We start from the raw sequence: 18,703 nt of genomic DNA, 5'->3' as shown, positions 1-18,703 counted from the left end.
ACCCAATGTGGGAGACCTGGATGAAATTCCTGGCTCCTGACTTCAGCCTGGCTGAGCCCTGGCCTTTGTGAACCAGCAGAACGGCCTCTCTGTCTCTCCCTCTCTCTCTGTAACTCTGACTTTCAAAATAAATAAATAAATATTAAAAAGAGAAAGAGAGAGAAATGGAGCCTTGCTGAGTGCAGCTCACTCTTGAGCATGCCCACAGTCCTTCTTGAGTGTGTACTTTGGGTTTCCATGGAAATAAATCTGCCTTCTCAGCTGATTTCTACCTACATCTGGGTCACAGACTCTTTCTTGTGTCAGAGACAAGAACCTGCACACTTGTTTATAACTGACATGATTAAAGTTGTGGTAGAAGCCTTCCCAAGGTCCAAAGGAGAAAAAGGGAGGCATCTGTCCTGGAAATGAAATGTGGTTGTTATCTGCTTACCTATGAATGCTTCAACTGTAGTTGCTATCTGCTTATATATAACCACTACAGGTTCTGCTTGCAATAGTGTTAATCCTTGCCATACAGCGGACAGTTCAGTATGTGTATGGAAAAAAACCCATTATCAGTAACTATGTAAGCATGAACATTATTGTATCAATTCCTGTGGCCGCCATGTAACATTTGATTATCCAATCAAATGTATGCATGTAATCATATAAGGGAGGAAAAAAGGCTAAAACCATATATAAGGGAATACCCCTCTTTGTTCTGGGCTCAGGCTATTGGACAAGAAATTCCACCTGGGCCTTATGCCTGCTACTACTTCCTGTCAAAATGCTTGGCTGTCTTGTCTCTGTACACATATCCTGCTACAGTAGAAGCATGGATTATGGCATTGCATCAATCCTTATCCATGTCAACCAATTTGGTCCTAGTCAATTTAATTTTCCCATTGTATTGTTTAAAGTCATAGCATCAGGAAAGCTGCCTTCGTATTTGCATTAGTGTATCTTTCATTTTTCTAGTCTGTCAACTGAGTAGATCAATTCAACTTGAGAGAATCAAGATGATGGTAATGTCTTTGTATATTGTAAGATGAGAGAGAAATGATATTGCATGAAATGTCTGCCATTTCAGAGAGTAAAACCTAAAATATGTTCAGAAAGTGATTTGTTCTCAAACTACAATTTCTGAAGAAATGTCCCTTGATAGGGAAACATATAAGAAGGTGCTTCTATGTGTTTTTGGATTAAAAAAAAAGTCTATGAAATAATTAAAATCCTGACTCTGGCCCCACGTGGCACAAAGGTTAACCTTAAATCTATTACAAAAGAGGTTTTGGTTCTTGCTTTTAGTAGGAAGAAGAAGGGTTGGAAAATTATTAATAAGTGTATTTTCACCACAAAGATGGTGGGCTGTAGTGGGCACCGTCCAAGTGTTCACAGTGCGGCCACAGCCTCTGAATATTGGACATGGCTGCAGGCCTGCTTCTGTCTAAGCAGGCCAGGCCTTGTGAAGGCACACCTTCCTAAACGGCGTGCGGCGGCAATAAGCACAAAGTTTGGGTTATTAGATATTACTTTAAGGAAAACTCCTTACGATATTTCAAGGGCACAGAAGATGAGCCAGGAACAACATGACAGCCAGGAACAACTTGAACTCTCGCTTCCCATCATAATATGTCACGTGCTTACCCCGCTTGCTTGTGCCGGCTCCTTATTCTTTTCCAGTGATTATTCCAGCGGTACACTCCTGATTGCTACGTTATTGGTTGAACCCTAGACTAAATAACAAAAAGCTGGAGCTATCCGGCGGTGCTCTTCGGATGAAGGCTCCCGTGTTGCGGCTCATCATTTGAAACTCCACAGTGGACAATGATGGCAGAAAGGGAGAAAGGGTGAGCACCAACTTGGTAAAATTCAAGTAGAGAAGGGAGTGTTTCAACAGTAGAGGGCCTCACTGATGCGAAATTTCCCTCTTACGGCCCCAGGGGGCTCAGGTGGGGAAAATGACAGTCCTAAAAGCAGGGGCGCCCACAGCCCTTTACCACTTCATACCGGAAGGCGCGGCCTAAGCCGACTCCAGCCCATCCAGCCCTCAACGCCACACAGCGCATGCGCGCGTTCCGTTTGCGCCTGGCGTCGGGTCGGGAGCGCGGAGATTGGGAGAGGCGCGGCGTTGCCAGTGCGCCTGCGTAGGCGGCCGTGTTGGCCGCGCTGCCTAACCGTTTCGGCGTCGCGGTTTGAACTGTGCTTCATGGCCCCAGTATTCAGGTCTCATTCTACCGAGGACACCCCGGGCTCACGGAGACGGGCACGCGGCTCGTCCGGGAGCCCGCCCACTGAGCAGGCCGGACGCTCTCACTCCAGAGGCCGTGAGGGCCTCAAGCCTTCATGGGCCGCGTCGGGCCCGGGCGCTGCTTGCCGCCTTAGGCGCTCTGGCTCTCGAGAGCGGCCCCCGGCGCTGCACGACTATACCTTCTCATCGTCTTTAAGCTACTACGGCGGATACCTCCACTATCACCATCACCACCACTATGCCGGCGACCGGCCGTGGGTGGAAGACTATGAGGAGAAGGAAGAGAGTTACAGGCATAGGAGGCTGAAGGAGAGAGAGAGGATTGGGGAGCTGGGGGCGCCTGAGGTGTGGGGGCTGTCTCCCAAGCTTCCCGAACCGGATTCTGATGAGCATACCCCAGTTGAAGACGAAGAGGACAAGAACCAGAAGAGTAGCGGTTCGGATTCCACCTCCAAAGAAAAAAGGAAAAAGACCAGTCGAACACAAAACAAGAAAAAAAGAAAGAAAAAGACCAAAAGAAAACATAAGAACTATTCTGGTAATAGTGACAGTAATTCGGACTCTGACACCAGTTCCAGCCCTGATGATGACAATGAAAAGAAAATCAAAAAAGCCAAGAAGAAAGAGAAAAAGAAAAAACAGAGATTCAAGAAAAAGAAGAAAAAGAAGAATAAGAGGTCTAGAAAAGAATCCAGTGACTCAAGCTGGAAAGGTTCGGAGGAGGAGTTGCCAGAAGGTGTGTGGATGAAGCAGTCAAAGATTGTAGAGACCATGGATTTAATAGGCCCAGAAGCACCTATGAAACATTTTAATCAGGACGAAAAACCTTTGAACTATGGCCATGCTCTGCTCCCTGGTGAAGGTGCTGCTATGGCTGAGTACGTGAAAGCAGGAAAGCGAATCCCACGAAGAGGTGAAATTGGGTTAACAAGTGAAGAGATCGCTTCGTTTGAGTGCTCGGGTTATGTCATGAGTGGGAGCAGGCATCGCAGGATGGAGGCTGTGCGGCTGCGGAAAGAGAACCAGATCTACAGTGCTGATGAGAAAAGAGCCCTTGCATCCTTCAACCAAGAAGAGAGACGGAAGAGAGAGAATAAAATTCTAGCTAGTTTTCGGGAGATGGTGTACAGAAAGACGAAAGGGAAAGATGACAAGTGAGGACTTGATTTTTGTACGGCAGGACTTGAAGCAGTTTTATGAGACCAAGATAGTATTTAAAGCCTTTACAGTGCTGCTCACTATTCAGTGGGTCCCTCAGGAAAAAGCTGCTATTAGGGATATCTTTAGCAATTTAATTTTTGGTTTCAACCTAAAGTAGCATGTGCACATGGTTTTAAAAATATTCAGAAATTACAGGAGGAAAGTTAGTAAAAAGTCCATCTGTAACCCCAGTCCCAATTCCTTTCCCCAATCTTTTTTGGAGTCTTTTTATATCTGTCCCTAGTTCTGTGTAGCTAGAAGTGTGTATATTGTGGATAACATATTAAACTGAAGTGCTTTTTCCTCCTCTTTCTCTGATTTGTCTCTCTCTTGGATGGCTTCATTGCCTCATGTTGCCAAGCATTTGCTTCAGGGAAGACCAAAACAAGCTCAGAAAACAAGAGATTCTAGTTGCAATTAACAGAAAGAGTTGTAAAAAAGAGATTTATTGGCTCTTGTAACTGGAAAGTTTTGGAGGAGGATAGATTACCTGTATAGCTTTAATAGAACTTTGGTTTCTCTCTCCACCTTTCTTCACCTCCCTTCACAATGGGTCATTTTACTTAGGTTAGTCTCCCTTTAGAGGCAGCTGGTGATAGCTCAAATAATTTGGTCCCTGAAACCTACGTGATTTGAGTTCCCAGCTCCCAGGTCTGGCCCAGTCCCAGCCAGATGGATTGTTGGCATTTGGCGAATGAACCCATGGTTAGGAGGTTGTTTTTTTTTTTTTTTTTTCTCTTCTTTCAAGATTTTACTTCTATTCAAAAGGCAGAGGGACTGAGCTAGTGAGAAGGAGAGATCTTCCCATCTGCTGGTTCACTCAGAACTCAGTCCAGCCAGGAGCATTAGCAGGGAACTCAGTCTCAAGCAGAGCAGCCAGGACTTGAACAAGTGCTCTGATAACAGGGTGCCAGCAAATCCTAGTGGAAAAGGACTTAGGATTTATTCCTAAATAGAGATATAAAAGAAAATGTGAAGATCCAGGCACTTGAGTCTTCCAAAGAGTAGATTTGGGCCACCTTGACTAGCAAGAGAAAGAGAAAACTGAGAAAATATAAAGGTAGTAATTGGTAGAGCTCAAGAAGAGGAAATCAGATCAGGAGGGACCACATGGACAGAATTGGCACTGATGGTCTGGCTAGCACCAGTCCTGGGAAATACTTTACAGTGAGCTCCATTCAAGGTCTGTGATAAGGCCGCCTTTGTCATTCAGTGATATCTGCCTGGATCTGGAGATTTTAGTTTAACACTAACCAAACTTATCTCTTTTGAATAACTTCTTGTTCAAGGCTACAGACACTGCACTGATATGCCCCATGGAACGGAGGGTGAGGGGATGGGATTCTAGAATCTGACCAGACAATGTGATGTGGAAAGCCGCCACCACCCCACTGGAACACATCAGCTTGAGGTTTTCCCCTAAAGGGGACTGGGGAACACTGATGAGAACCATGGTGTTACACATGCATATTTCCATTTTCAGAAACAAACCATACCATACTATATACATGGATTGATACCTTGATTTCTTCACTTAAGTACATTTTAAAGATATCTTCCATCAATATGTGTAAGCTTTTTATCACATATCTTGCAAATATTTCCTACAGTTAATTTGCCTTTGGACTTAACTTTTCTGGGAGAAAAGCATCATACTGCTCTATAAAGACTAAAAAGATTCCATGACACTAGCCAAAAAGTTACCTTTTTGGGAAAAAGATGTATCTGAGAAATTGTGACTTCTAAGTAAACCAAAATAAGAAGAGTGTATTTCTCCCCCCCCCCAAAAAAAAATTAAAATACACAATTTAGTGTAAAGTAAAATGCTGTGTAATACAGCAAAAACTTGTGACAGTTCTTTTGCTGTAGTTACACTTAACCTGCTGTTCAGTGTTGCTGTTATAGAGGGATCTGGGCAGCAAGTCTGGCTTAAAAGAGATTTTTGAGAGTTGATTTCAGACCACTTTTGTCTCAGGGGATTCGAGTTCAGGCTCCATTCCCAATTCCAACTTCCTGCTAAGGCAGCAAACTGGAAAGCAGCAGGTGATGGCTCAAGAACCTGGGTCTCTTCTGCCCATGTAAGAGACCTGGATTCGGTTCCTGGCTTCCAGCTTCTGCCTAGTGTAGCCCTCGCCATCATGGGCATCTGTAGAGTGAAACAGTAGACAGGAGATCTCTGTTTCAAAGAAAATACTAAAAACTAGCCATAGTGGTAAATGAATTAGGATTATTTTAACTTCTTTAAAATTTTTACTAATTTGGTGAGGGGAGAAAGAGAAAGTGCAAGCACTCCCATCTACTGGTTGGCGGGGGGGGGGGGGGGGGCAGGGGGAGGGCAGGAAGGGAGGGATGTTGAGCCAAAAGTGTCAAAACCAAAGTTACACCTGCCTCCCAAGATCTGCATTAACAGAGAGCTGGACTCAAAGTCAAACCCAGGCACTCCAACATGGGACACAGTTGCCCTACCCAGTGTCTCAACTGCTAGGCAAACACCCACCCTACTCCACTTTTAAATTTACCATGTGTTTTTCTCTTATATACTTTTTGGAAAAAAAGTCTTCCTTGGCAATAAAAAGATAAAGTCAGATATGAGTTTAATTTCTAATTGGTAAAATATATTGACTGGGTTTGTTAGCCTAACAAAAGTAAATATTTAAGTTTTAATTGCTATTAAAATTTTTCAGAGGCATAAATTTTACTTATGGAGTACGATATATTGATTTTTTTTGTTTTTGTTTTTTTTGACAGGCAGAGTGGACAGTTGGTTCACCCTCCAATGGCCGCTGCACTGCAGCAGGCGCACCCAGACCGTGCAGATCCGAAGCCGGGAGCCAGGTGCTTCTGGTCTCCCATGCGGGTGCAGGGCCCAAGGACTTGGGCCATCCTCCACTGCACTCCGGGGCCACAGCAGAGAGCTGGACTGGAAGAGGGGCAACCGGGACAGAATCCGGTGCCCTGACCGGGACTAGAACCCGGTGTGCCAGCGCTGCAAGGCGGAGGATTAGCCTATTGAGCCGCGGCACTGGCGATGTTTTAATACATGTATACACTGTGTAATGTTATCTCTTCAAATATTTAACATTTCTTTACCATGAAAATATTCAAAGTCCATCTAGTTTTTTTCCTTCACAATACCATTATCTGTAGTACCATATCTTCTATAGTCACCTTACCATGCAATAGAATACCAGAATTCCTAACAATAACTTCGTACTCCTTAAACCAACCTTTCCCCATATCTCCCTCCTCTCTACTCTCCCCAGCCTCTGGTAATCACCATTACACCTTCAACTTCGGTGAGATCAACTCGTTTAGATTCCACATATGAGTCACAGCATGTTCTGTGCTTAGCATATGCCACTTAACATCGTGACCTCCAGTCCATTCATACTGTTGCAGATGACAAGATTTCCTCCTCATCTATAGCTTGAGGAAAGGTACTTTTAAGTGTCTGACACCCGAGGAGAAAAATATTACCCTCCTGGTAATAGTGAAACTGGTTGCTTTTTTTCTTTTCTGTTATAATTTCAGTGCCTAAAATACCAAATAAATTATATGACACCATACACTGGTTCATAAGATACTTAATATTTCAAAACCCTGTCAACTGATTAAGCAGAACATTTAGTTCAGATTTTTAGAGGGTTTATTTTATTCAAGGACTATAAAAACACAGTTTGTGTTGGGCAAGAGAAGGGCTATTTCTAGTCTCTGCTGTGGAATTTATTTTGGTAAAGTAAATCTGAAAAAATTTGCCCCCCAAAACTTCATTCATTGCAGTGATACTGATTAGTCTCTCCCACAGTAGCAGACTTAATTTTGTTTTATCTTAAACCTTTCAATCCAAACATGTGTTCATTGTTCATTTTAATTTTTAAAATACTCTGTCGCTTATTTTTGCCGTAGTGTTTGATGATTTTTTTAAATTGGGAAGGAATGGTGAAGTATGTGTTTTATTTATGTGAGGCAAGAAAGTGAGAGAAATGTCACCTGTTTGTGATAACACTCAACGAGCCAGCCCGGCTTTACATGAATAAATTAAACTTCTGCTTTCAAATGAAGCAACAACAAAACGCCCCTCCCAGCCAAGCGTGGCCCGCTTTACCCGCCTCTACACCTGGACCCAGGACACCATCGAGCCGAGGTCCTCCAGTGTTCCTAGAGCGGAGACGAAGCAGCGGCCGGGGAGCGGGAGCAGACAGGCGGCCGACTCCAGCTCGGTGTTTGAGAACGTTTGGCTCCTCCTGCAGCCCTTGGCTGGGTGAGTGGTGACTGGGTCCAGGGCTGCGGTAGCACTGCTACGTAGAGCAGTGGGGCGCAGCTAGGTCCCCGCGGGTGCAGAGAGTGGCCGCGCGTGGTGGGGGCGGGGTCCGTCTGGGGTCCCTTAATGGGGATGAAGCTGCGTCCGCTGCTAACGGTTCTGCTTATTTTTACCCGTTTGGTGCAGTCAAGTAAATAGGAAAGCAGGCCTCGCCGAGAAGGTAATAATATCCGTGTAGAAATCTAAGAGACGCAAAGCGCTATGTAGCTTTTTGGAGCGCGAGCCCTCCAGGTGGGGGTAACAGCAAGGCAAGGGGTCCTAAGGCAGAAGCTTGTTGGGCGAATTTGAGGAATAATGGGGAGACCAGAGTGGTCGGAGTGCAGGGAGAAGGACTGGTTATAAGGAATCGGTTTACGTGACTAGAGGTCAGCTGGCAAGTTCCAAGATCTTCAGGGGAAGTGGGCCAGCAGCTGTCTCATACGCAGGGACCCCCTAGTTTCCTTCCAGTCAAGCCTGAAGCCCTGAGACCCAGGAAAGCTTACCGTACGGTTCAGCCTGAAGGCCTGCAGGTCAGGACCCTGGAATCGCAGATGTTTCCCCTCAAGACTGATGGCACGGAGAAAAGCGGATGTGTCACTGGACAGGAGGAATTCAGTCTTAGGGTGAGGGTCAGCGATTTTGTTCTAGTCAGACCAGCTGGTCGGATGAGGCCTGCTTTACCCAGTCCACAGTCTAACTACTTATATGTTAATCTCACCCAAAAACACTCTCATGGAAACATCCAGAAAAATGTTTGACCAAATATCTGGGCACCCTGTGGTCCAGTTTAGTTGACATAAAATTAACAATCACAATACCGCACTTTTATTTTCCTGCTAATAATCATTACTTTCTTGGACTTTTTCACTTCCATTAAGAATGCTGGTCTTTGACAAAGAAAAAAAAAATCTCAGCTGTGGAGTGTTCTTATGTACACAACCAGGAATACTTATGTATGACAGCAAGACATACACAGTGATTTAAAGACACGTGTCAACAGTTGGAGGTGCTGTTTAGGTCTGTAGAATCACCCAAGAGTAGTCAAGATCGAGAGTGCTAGATCCCTACATTCTGAGGGCCGGCTCTAACGGATGGTGGTGGAATTCTCTGGATTCGTTTTGGACATTTTGGGTTTGAGAGGCTTCTGTAGGATATCCATTATGAGGTGGGCAGAAGGAAATGCAAGTCAGGCATTGAAGGTATCTGGCCTAAAAATTAAGGAAGCCATCAGCATAAAGATCGTAACTGAAGTCACAAACAGATTATTGTATGTATTACTCCTTCCTAGTTTCTGCCTCATCTCCCTCCTCCTATTTAGAATCTTACTTTAAGAGTAAATTTTTCTCACTCTGTTTTGTCATTTTCATTGTCACACTGGCTGTTGTCCTCATTCTACTACCAAATTGTCTTCACAGACATCACCAATGATTTCTTTGTTTTGGAATAAAGTGGGTACATCAGGTCTTCGATTTATCCACTTTCTTATAGCATTTCACATTTTTGAGTACTGTCTTCTTGTGATTGTACTTAAAAATCAATGAATTCGTATTCTTTATAATTATTATATAATTTATCCCAAAACCCCTGTGAATTAGCTACTATCTTTATTTTACCAGTGGTTATACTAAGGCTCTAAGAAGATAAATCGCTTGCCTTGGGTCACGTAGGTTGTATGTGACAGGGCTGGATAGAACCCACATCTGTCTGGGGCCCACTGTCTTCACCACCCCATCTTGCACAGGTAAACCTTGTGTTCTGGACACTGCTGTACTTGGTCTCCTACCTCTTCCTTGTTCCTTTTAATTTCTCTCCCTTACTTAGAGCTAATCCCCAGGGTTCTAATCCCATCTGACCTTTACCCAGCAAGAACTAACCACCACCAGGCTGGATGTTCAATTGTTCTAGACTCAGAGCTCCTTTCTGCCACACAGGAGGAATCCCATCCAGGGAGCCTTTTCTGGCCTGCTGTGGGGAGTTACACGCTTTACCAGTGTCCTCTGCTAGCAGTCTGTGCAGCCCTTGTCACGATACCTAATCGCAGAACTGTAGCTGCACATTCATTTAAGATGTTTTTGAGAAACAGGCAGCTATAGAGACCAGGGAGTTGTCTTTTATCTGTGTATTCCCAATAGTGAGGAGACCTTGGCACATAGTGGACAATCAGTAGATTAAATGAAAGTTGAATACTTTTACATTCTTTTAGTTAATTTTGATACCTGCTTTGCTGAATGTATAAACAGTCATATTTATTTTTCCCCTCAACATTTTGAGAATTTTTCAAATCTTACAGAGAAGTTGTAAGAATAGTACAATTCATACCCTCATGTGACAGCTGTAGCTATCTCTTCACACACCTTTTTCCCCCTAAAACATTTGAAAGTAATTTTTATCATGCATCTCATGAGATTAATGTTCTCTCTCATGACCTAAAACTATTGTCTTGCCTGAAAAAATTCTCTAACAGGGATTCACAACCTTTTTCTGTAAAGACAGGACAGAGAATGGTTTTTTGTAAGTAAAATGATCTCTATGGATACCACTCTCTTCTGCATTATAGTATAAAGCAGATGTAAACAATATTTACCAAATGAGAATAGCTGGATTCCTAAAAATGAATACAAAAACAAGCTTCAGGCTCAGTTTGGTCTGCTGAGCTATAGTTTGCTGCCTTATTCTGATATATCATTCATACTCGTGTTTCTAAATTCTTCAAAAATATTTCGTTGCTGTTTTTCAAATGCAAGAGCCAAATTTCATACATTACATTGAGTTGTGTCTCTTTAATCTAGAGCAGTAACCTTCCCACACCTTCTTTTTGTTTCCATGAAATTAATTGTTTTGAAGAGCCCATGCCTATTGTAGATGAGCTACATTCTGGTCTTACATGAGTGTTTCCTCATCATTAGATCCATGTGAAGCATTTTTAGTAATAATGCCATTTAAGCATATAAAGCACTTGATGTCAGTTGTCTCAGTACTGCTCAGTTGGATCATTTGGTTAAATTTATGACTGCCAGATACATACATTTCCTCCTGGGTATTTAATAAGCAGTGTAGTGATTTTTTTTTTTTTTTTTTTTTTTTTTTTTTAGATGTCTAGAATGCCCTGTTTCCCTTCGGCTCAGTGGTTTTAGTAGCCACTTATGGCCCTTTACCTCATCGTTTATTTCAAGGGCTGGAAAATGATGGTTTTTTTACATTTATCATTCCTGCCTTGTTAGCGACAATCATCAATAAACCAGAGTTTTCTCATTTTGTAAGTGTGCTTAGGAATGGTTGTTTCAGAGAGAGAGAGAGAGGGAGGAAAAAAGATAGTAGGAAGTATAAAAACCCAAGACAGGATTATTGCCATTGTTGTTATTGTTGTTGCCACTACTGATTCTGTTCCTTTGATTCTTGTGTTTTTAGGAGGAACCCTGAGGATACAGTGAAAACACAGTTCTGCAAAACAGAGTGCAGTCAAAGCTGAGAATGGCGACAGCATTGGTGAGTGCTCATTCCCTGGCTCCCCTGAATCTGAAGAAGCAGGGGCTTCAGGCAGTGAGGGAGGAGCACTACCCTCCTTGGGAACAGGGCTTCAAGCTGCAAGGAAGTAGCAAAGGACTTACACAGGAGCTGCTGTGCAGACAATTCAGACAGTTGCGTTATGAAGAGACCTCGGGACCTCGAGAAGCACTGAGCCAGCTCCGGGAACTCTGCCGACAGTGGCTGCAGCCCGAGACGCACACCAAGGAGCAGATCCTGGAGCTGCTGGTGCTGGAGCAGTTCCTGTCCATTCTACCCAAGGAACTCCAGGCCCGGGTGCAGGAGCATCAGCCAGAGAACGGGGAGGACATGGTTATTGTCCTGGAGGATTTGCAGCTGGAACGTGGAGAAGCAGGACGACAGGTGGTAAGGGTCAGATGTGTTCTTTTCCAGGGAGACAAGAATTGAGCCTCTGACCAGACAGGTGGACATGAGCTCAGCAGTGGCAGGAAAATTGCTAAGCTTTGGTTCATTGCCTTTCCAAAATGGATGTTTGTTTCTGTAGGTCTTACCTCAGTCTTACCTACCCCTGGCTGGTGGGAGACTACAGCCAGAATCCCATCCTTTTTTCTTTGCCCCTTTGGAGCTTCTCTTTGTTCTCTTTTCTAAGATTGAAATGTTTTTCTGAACATCAGTTTCCTCGCCCAATCTAATTATTCCTACACATACCTAATTGTGCCTAGGACCCAGAGCAGACAAAGAAACAAAACATAGCTGTGGAGAAGACAACTGCTCTCACAGCAGTGCAGGAGCAGCAGGTCCAGCCGGAGTGGGAAGCTCCAAAACCTGAGAAAGAGAAGGGTAAGAACTGAAGTGTGTCTTCTGTGCATGTCAGATATGGAGGACCCTACTCAGCACCCTTAGTGTCTTGTTTGTTTTTATTTTGAGTCACGTCTGTCAAGATATAATTTACATGCAGTAAAATTAACTCCGTGTAAGTGTGCAGGTTGATGAGTTTTCATAAACGTAAAATAATTATGATTGTCTAATCGGCACTACACTTAAGATATAAAAGATTTTCATCACTGTAGACGTGTTAGTTGACTAGAACACAAGGAAAAGGTACAAAGGAACCTGAACTGTTACCTTGTTCTTCCTCCTCTTCATGTTGGGGTGAATAAGGAAAAATAGGCCTAGTTTCTCACCTGAGACAAATAATCCCACTCAGATATTTCATTATTCATTTTTCTTATTGCCTTCAAATTATTAGAAATTATACTGCCTTTTATTTCTGAATGTTAACTGGATTATTTTGTTGTTGTTGTTATCATTCTGTGTCGCTGAAATCTCTAATTTCTGTTCCTTGCATTTTCTTTTCTTCTTTCTAGTCTGATACAACCCTTGCCTTTCTCTCTAGCTTTGAGTCATCTTGGTATATCCAGTGAAACTAAGTTAACCGCCTGTTCATTTTCCATCATTTATACACAGATTCATTAAAGTTTTCCTCCTTAAAACCTTTTATAGTGACATGGGCAATGTTATGTTATTCTTTCTACTCTACCTTTAAAATAGTTGAGTATTTCTATAATAAAAAATAAAATATAAGAAAAAAATCACCACCTTCATTGGCTCCCAGTACCCATTAACAAAAGGTGCACATGACATATTCCAGCACATGCTTAATGCTCACCTCTCAGCCTCGCGTCCAGCAACACAGTCAAGTAATTCCAGTATTCTTGAGCTTTTACCATCGATGGTTCCGTGTGCTGGGAAGTTCAACACCTCAGTATCAGACAGATGGGCTCAGTTAGTCACCTTGTGCCCACCTGCTCACATGCTATGTTCCCGTCATGTGAGCTCCATTCCATTACCATTGCTCCTTGTTTCTTCTGAGTTTCCTGCTTTGTTTCTTCTATCTGGAACATGCTTTCCTCACTCTCCCCAACTAATTCCTACTCATCGTTGAGGGCCAGTCTTAGATATCACTTCCTGTATCCTTCCCTAAGTGTCCCAAGTCTAGGTTGGTTTCTCTGCATTCACTCTTAGAGGTCTACTGTCATAGAAGTGGTCACATTATATTGTAATTTCTGGTTTACTTCTCTCTCTCTTTTTTTCTTGCCAGAGGCTTTGTTTTGTTTGAGTTTGCTACAGTCTCTGGCTTAGGATAGTCACTCAGTAATTTATCTTTTTTTTTTTTTAATTTTATTTTTGACAGGCAGAGTGGATAGTGAGAGAGAGAAAGGTCTTCCTTTTTGCCGTTGGTTCACCCTCCAATGGCTGCTGAGGCCAGCGCATCTCGCTGATCTGAAGCCAGGAACCAGGTGCTTCTCCTGGTCTCCCATGCGGGTGCAGGGCCCAAGCACTTGGGCCATCCTCCACTGCCTTCCTGGGCCATAGCAGAGAGCTGGCCTGGAAGAGGGGCAACCGGGATAGAATCTGGCGCCCCAACTGGGACTAGAACCCGGTGTGCCGGCGCCGCGAGGCAGAGGATTAGCCTGTTAAGCCACGGCGCCGGCCTAATTTATCTTTTTGATTATAGGCTGATTTTGTATGTAAAACCATCCTTTACCTACTACTTAGATTTTAATTTCCAAGTTTGCTTCAAAGGTCCCGTTCTTCTGAGAGCCTTCTGAGTAGAACTGATGAAAAAAGAGCCTGCTCCTTCTGAATAGCCTTATGGAAATGAACTTACAGCATATAATTAATGACAGGAGTATATTTTAAATGCAAAAAACAAATACTGTGATAGTAGGCTCTTTTTTTTTTTTTTTTTAAATTTATTTGACAGAGTTAGAGAGAGGGAGAGACAGAGAGAAAGGTCTTCCATCCGCTGGTTCACTTCCCAAATGGCTGCAACAGCTGGAGCTGAGCTGATCAGTTCAGGATCTAGGAGCTTCTTCCGGGTCTCCCACAGCGGTCCAGGGGCCCAAGCACTTGGACCATCCTTTGTTGCTTTCTGAGGCACTTAGCAGGGAGCTTCAGGCTGGGGCATTAACCTGTTGTGCCAGAGCGCCGGCCCTTGTAGTAGACTATTAAAAATATCCTTTACCTTCAGAATCTATTGAAAATGTTATTTTATATTCAAAGTTCAGGCTCTTTTTTGGTTTCAATCCCTCTCCCTCCTTTTATTTATGTATGTTGTTATGTCAGTACTGGCAAAGAATCTCCTCTTCCCTTCCCTTGTCTCTTACTCCCTCCCTTCATATTGTCGTCTTCTTCCTGTTGCAGGGGGCTTTCACACAGAGTGCTTTATTTAATCTCTCCACTCCCCGTATGTGACTTGACTTTCTCTGATGTCTCCTTACTAGTCTTTTCATGGTCATTTTCACTTTTTGGCCCTCATCCGCTCCTTTTTAATTATCTTTGGTGTTCACCTTGCTCATCTTGACCTCACTTACTTATTAGTACAGTCTGCGGTTTCCCTCTTAGTCTCTCATTTGGACTCTGCATCCTCATGCATACTCCTGTCCCTGAAAGACTTTTTTTTTTTTTTTTTTTTTTTTTTTTTTTTTTTTTTTGAGAGGCAGAGTTAGAGAGAGATGGAGAGAAAAGCCTTCCTTCCGTTGGTTCACCCCCCCAAATGGCCGCTACGGCCGGTGCTGCGCCAATCCAAAGCCAGGAGCCAGGTGCTTTCTCCTGGTCTCCCATGCAGGTGCAGGGCCCAAGCACTTGAGCCATCCTCCACTGCACTCCCAGGCCACAGCAGAGAGCTGGACCAGAAGAGGAGCAACCAGGACAGAATCCGGCACCCCAACCAGGATTAGAAACCAGGGTGCTGGCACCGCAGGCGGAGGATTAGCCTAGTGAGCCGCGGTGCTGGTCCTGTCCCTTAAAGACCTTTATCCCAGCTGCCCAACCATCTCATCCTTTAGCCTGTGTATCTGAGATTAGGTTTTATTTTGTCTTCATTTAATTTTACCCTTAGGACACAGGCCATTAATTAACAAGTATTTGTTTAGTGTCTGTTAGGTGCCAGACAGTGTGCTAGAGAAAGCAGATTCTGCTCTCGATACGCTCATGGTCTCTTGAGGTATTGGGGTTTGGGTTGGGAGAGACATAGGAACAAATTGTGTCAGCAGTGAGAAATAAAAGCTCTGTACCTGCTGTTGAAAAAGATCAGGAAAGTGTTAGGAAAAGAGGAGCAGAACAGAGAGGAGGCAGAATATGAATAACAGTCATTTTTATGAACTCCATGTTATCCTCAAGGTCTTAGGGTCCAATGTATTTGATTAATTGGTGAGGACCCTGAGCCCAGAGGGTGTCCATGATCTCTGTGTGATTACATAGCTAGTCTGCGATAAACCTGACAGCAGTGCATTTCTTCATTTCCCATGAAATTCCATTCTTTCCTGTTGGCTCCAGCGTCTTCAGTTAACCTTACTGTGTTCATTTTGCATGGGGCAAATCACTTTCAAGAATATACAGTCATGCCCTTCAAGACAGCTGATTTCTTTGCTTGCTAGTTTTTCTGTGTTGTGTATTACGTGATGAAATTTAAACCCATTAAAATAAGTTGTCTTCCATTGCAATCCCCCATCCTTCCACAAAGCCTGGCACTATTAATACCAAATGCTAACAACCTTGACATTTTTACGTTTTACACATGGCTTGATTTAAATATTTTCCACCTAGTTCTAGTTCCTGTCCCCAGGAACCAGAAAATAAGTAACTGGTATTGTCTTTAATGTTTCAGGTGAGGAGACAAGGATTGAGAATGGGGAACTTGCTATAGTGACAGACTCTTGTGGAACAATAGAATCATCTGGGGAAATATCTAAACCCATAGAGGCTCATGATGAGGAGTGTGACTTGGAAAGGCAGCAGGCCAAGACCCAGAAGACCGACTGCAAATGCTCTGAATGTGGGGAGGCATTCATGCGCCACTCCGATCTGACTGAACATGAGCGAGCACACACGAGAGAGAGACCCAGCGAATCTGAACTGTGTCAGAGTTCTAGTGTTACTGGACATCAGGAAATCCTTTCTGGAAAGAAAGGTCATCAGTGTCCTGAGTGTGGGAAAGTCTTTCAGAGGAGTTCTCACCTTGTCAGACATCAGAAAATCCATCTTGGTGAGAAGCCCTATCAGTGCAAGGAGTGTGGAAATGTCTTCAGCCAGAACGCAGGCCTCCTGGAGCACCTCAGAATCCACACTGGAGAGAAACCTTACCTGTGTATCCACTGTGGAAAGAACTTTAGGCGCAGCTCTCACCTCAATCGCCACCAGAGAATTCACAGTCAAGAGGAGCCCTGTGAGTGCAAGGAGTGTGGAAAAACCTTCAGTCAGGCCCTGCTCCTCACCCACCATCAGAGAATCCACAGTCACGCCAAGAGCCATCAGTGTAATGAGTGTGGGAAGACCTTCAGTTTGACCTCAGACCTTATTCGACATCACAGGATTCACACTGGAGAGAAACCTTTCAAGTGTACCATATGCCAGAAAGCCTTCCGCCTAAACTCACACCTCTCTCAGCACGTGAGAATCCACAACCAGGAAAAACCTTATGAGTGCAATAAATGCGGAGAAGCCTTCCGGCAGAAGTCCGGTCTTTTTCAGCATCAGAGATACCACCACAAAGACAAACTGGCTGGATGAGGTGGCCTGTGCTTGTAGAGCATGAGAGAGAATGCATTTGACAACCAAACAGCAGTTTAGGGAAAGTTACTCCGACCAACTCTGGCATCAGAGGATTCCTGGGGACCAAGCAAGTCCCTCCCCATTATTTTCCTTGACATCAGGTTTGTACAACAATAATTTCACTCTGGATGATACTATGGCACCAAAGTTAAACGCCATTCTCTACCACAGGACTTCTCAGAGTCTTTAACATGAGAAATTCATGATCGTGTGTTTCTGGATAGTAGAGAGCCTCCCGACACACAGAGAGCGCTTGCAAGTCAGCAGCAAGTCACAGATTTTTAGGTTAAAATGTAACCTATAAGAAGGGCAGGTTAGTATTTTTACTTATGCTATAGCAACAGATTCCTATAAAATAAAACTAACGATTTTTAGAAATTTACCACTCTCAAAAGTATCTTAAAGTATAGGTTAATGGTGAACATTTCCACAGTCAGTGGAAGCATTTTGGAAAGCAAACAATTTTTTGCTGGTTAACTAAAGAACATGCCCTCAGGGTTAACCTCTTGTTTTACATTTTTCCACCACCAACCCTGCAACATTACCTCACTCATTCAAGTTATGTCAAAGTTTTAACTTAGACTATGGAAGAAATTTCAGGAGACATTTGAATGAACTGTGCTGAATTAATGCACGTAGCAACTGTCTTACTTGATGACCCCAGTGCCAGTAGAGTGGCTACTGCATTGACACTATTCCATAACTGCTGGTGAAAGTTGGACTTTTTTCCTTTAATACTGATGATGCAATTTTAAAATGTTGCTTGTTTGGAAATTTTGTAAAAGGTTTGTACAACAATAAAATAAAGTCAGTTTAAGAGATTATGGCCTTTATATTGTGAGCACCATAATATCATGGTAATGACGAACACTAAGCTTAGGAGAGTCCACCCCCAAACACATCACCAAGATAATAGACATTACTTGCTGATTGGTTGCGTGGCAGGAGGAGTCGTGGCAGATTCTTCTTTGTGTGGGTCTTTGCCACCCACATGGGGGACCTTGGTGGCATTCAGGGCTCCTGGCCTCAGTCTGGCCAAGCCCTGGCTGGTGATAATATTTAGGGAGTTGACCAGAGGATGGAAGATCTCTGTCTCTGCCTTTCAAATAAAAATAAAACAATAAAATATTAAGAAAAGATATGCAGATCATTAAAACTCTTCACAATATTCCATGGTCTTTGTCCCTACTGTTATTTGAATTATTTATAGTTCTGTCACCATAAAGAATATTCCAGGAACTTTCAAAAAATTAACTTACTCATTTTGAAAGCAGAGTTACAGAGAGAGAGATCAATCTTCCATCTGCTGGTTTACTCCCTTAATGGCTACAGTGAAGCCAGGAGCCAGGAGCATCATCTAGGTCTCCCATGTGGGCAGCAGGGGCCCAAACACTTGGACCATCCTCTGCTGCTTTTCCCAGGCACATTAGCAGGGAGCTGGATTGGAATTGGAGCAGCCGGGACACCAACTGGCACCCACATGGGATGTCAGCATTGCAGGTAGCGGCTTTACATGCAACACAATAGAAGCCCCAACCAGGGACATTCCTAAACATAGAGCATTCAACTTAGCTTATTTGTTGCATTCCTTTCCTTCACTCAATTCTCATAATGAGAGCTGAGACAAAAGATAAACATATTTCCTAAAAGTTTTGATGAATTTGCTAGAAATCCCTCCAGAAATATACTAATATGTACATCCTATTAGCAATCTGTAAAAACGCTCAATTTTCCACACCCACATCAACTCTGCCAGTTATGCTTTTGAATTTTTGACAATCTTTTGAGTATAAAAATGGATTGCTTTTTAAAAGTAGACTTTGTTTTTTTAGAGCAGTTTTTTTCACAATAAAACTAGAGGGGTGGTA

The 18,703-nt window shown here is 43.4% G+C and overlaps 2 protein-coding genes across 4 annotated transcripts; both read left to right on the top strand.

Moving 5' to 3' along the window:
* Positions 1-2,191: 2,191 nt before the first annotated feature.
* On the top strand, positions 2,192-3,391 carry NKAPL (NFKB activating protein like). The gene has a single exon (XM_062184849.1). The coding sequence runs from the start codon at positions 2,192-2,194 to the stop codon at positions 3,389-3,391; it is 1,200 nt and encodes a 399-aa protein (XP_062040833.1).
* A 4,212-nt stretch (positions 3,392-7,603) lies between these two features.
* ZSCAN26 (zinc finger and SCAN domain containing 26) lies at positions 7,604-17,647 on the top strand. Of its 3 annotated transcripts, none has more exons than XM_062184842.1 (4): positions 7,604-7,694; positions 11,142-11,219; positions 11,942-12,059; positions 15,892-17,647. In XM_062184842.1, the coding sequence occupies exons 2-4, from the start codon at positions 11,205-11,207 to the stop codon at positions 16,791-16,793; spliced, it is 1,035 nt and encodes a 344-aa protein (XP_062040826.1). In that variant the 5' UTR covers positions 7,604-7,694; positions 11,142-11,204; the 3' UTR covers positions 16,794-17,647. The 3 variants fall into 3 exon arrangements, with proteins under 3 accessions (XP_062040826.1, XP_062040819.1, XP_062040810.1); XM_062184835.1 differs by having other exon boundaries at positions 11,142-11,621; XM_062184826.1 differs by having other exon boundaries at positions 11,142-11,624.
* Positions 17,648-18,703: the final 1,056 nt, after the last annotated feature.

Source organism: Lepus europaeus, chromosome 3 (genome assembly GCF_033115175.1).
Source record: "Lepus europaeus isolate LE1 chromosome 3, mLepTim1.pri, whole genome shotgun sequence".
Classification (NCBI taxonomy): domain Eukaryota; kingdom Metazoa; phylum Chordata; class Mammalia; order Lagomorpha; family Leporidae; genus Lepus; species Lepus europaeus.
The sequence above is the reverse complement of the archived record's forward strand: the minus strand, read 5'-3'. Positions and strand labels throughout refer to the sequence as shown.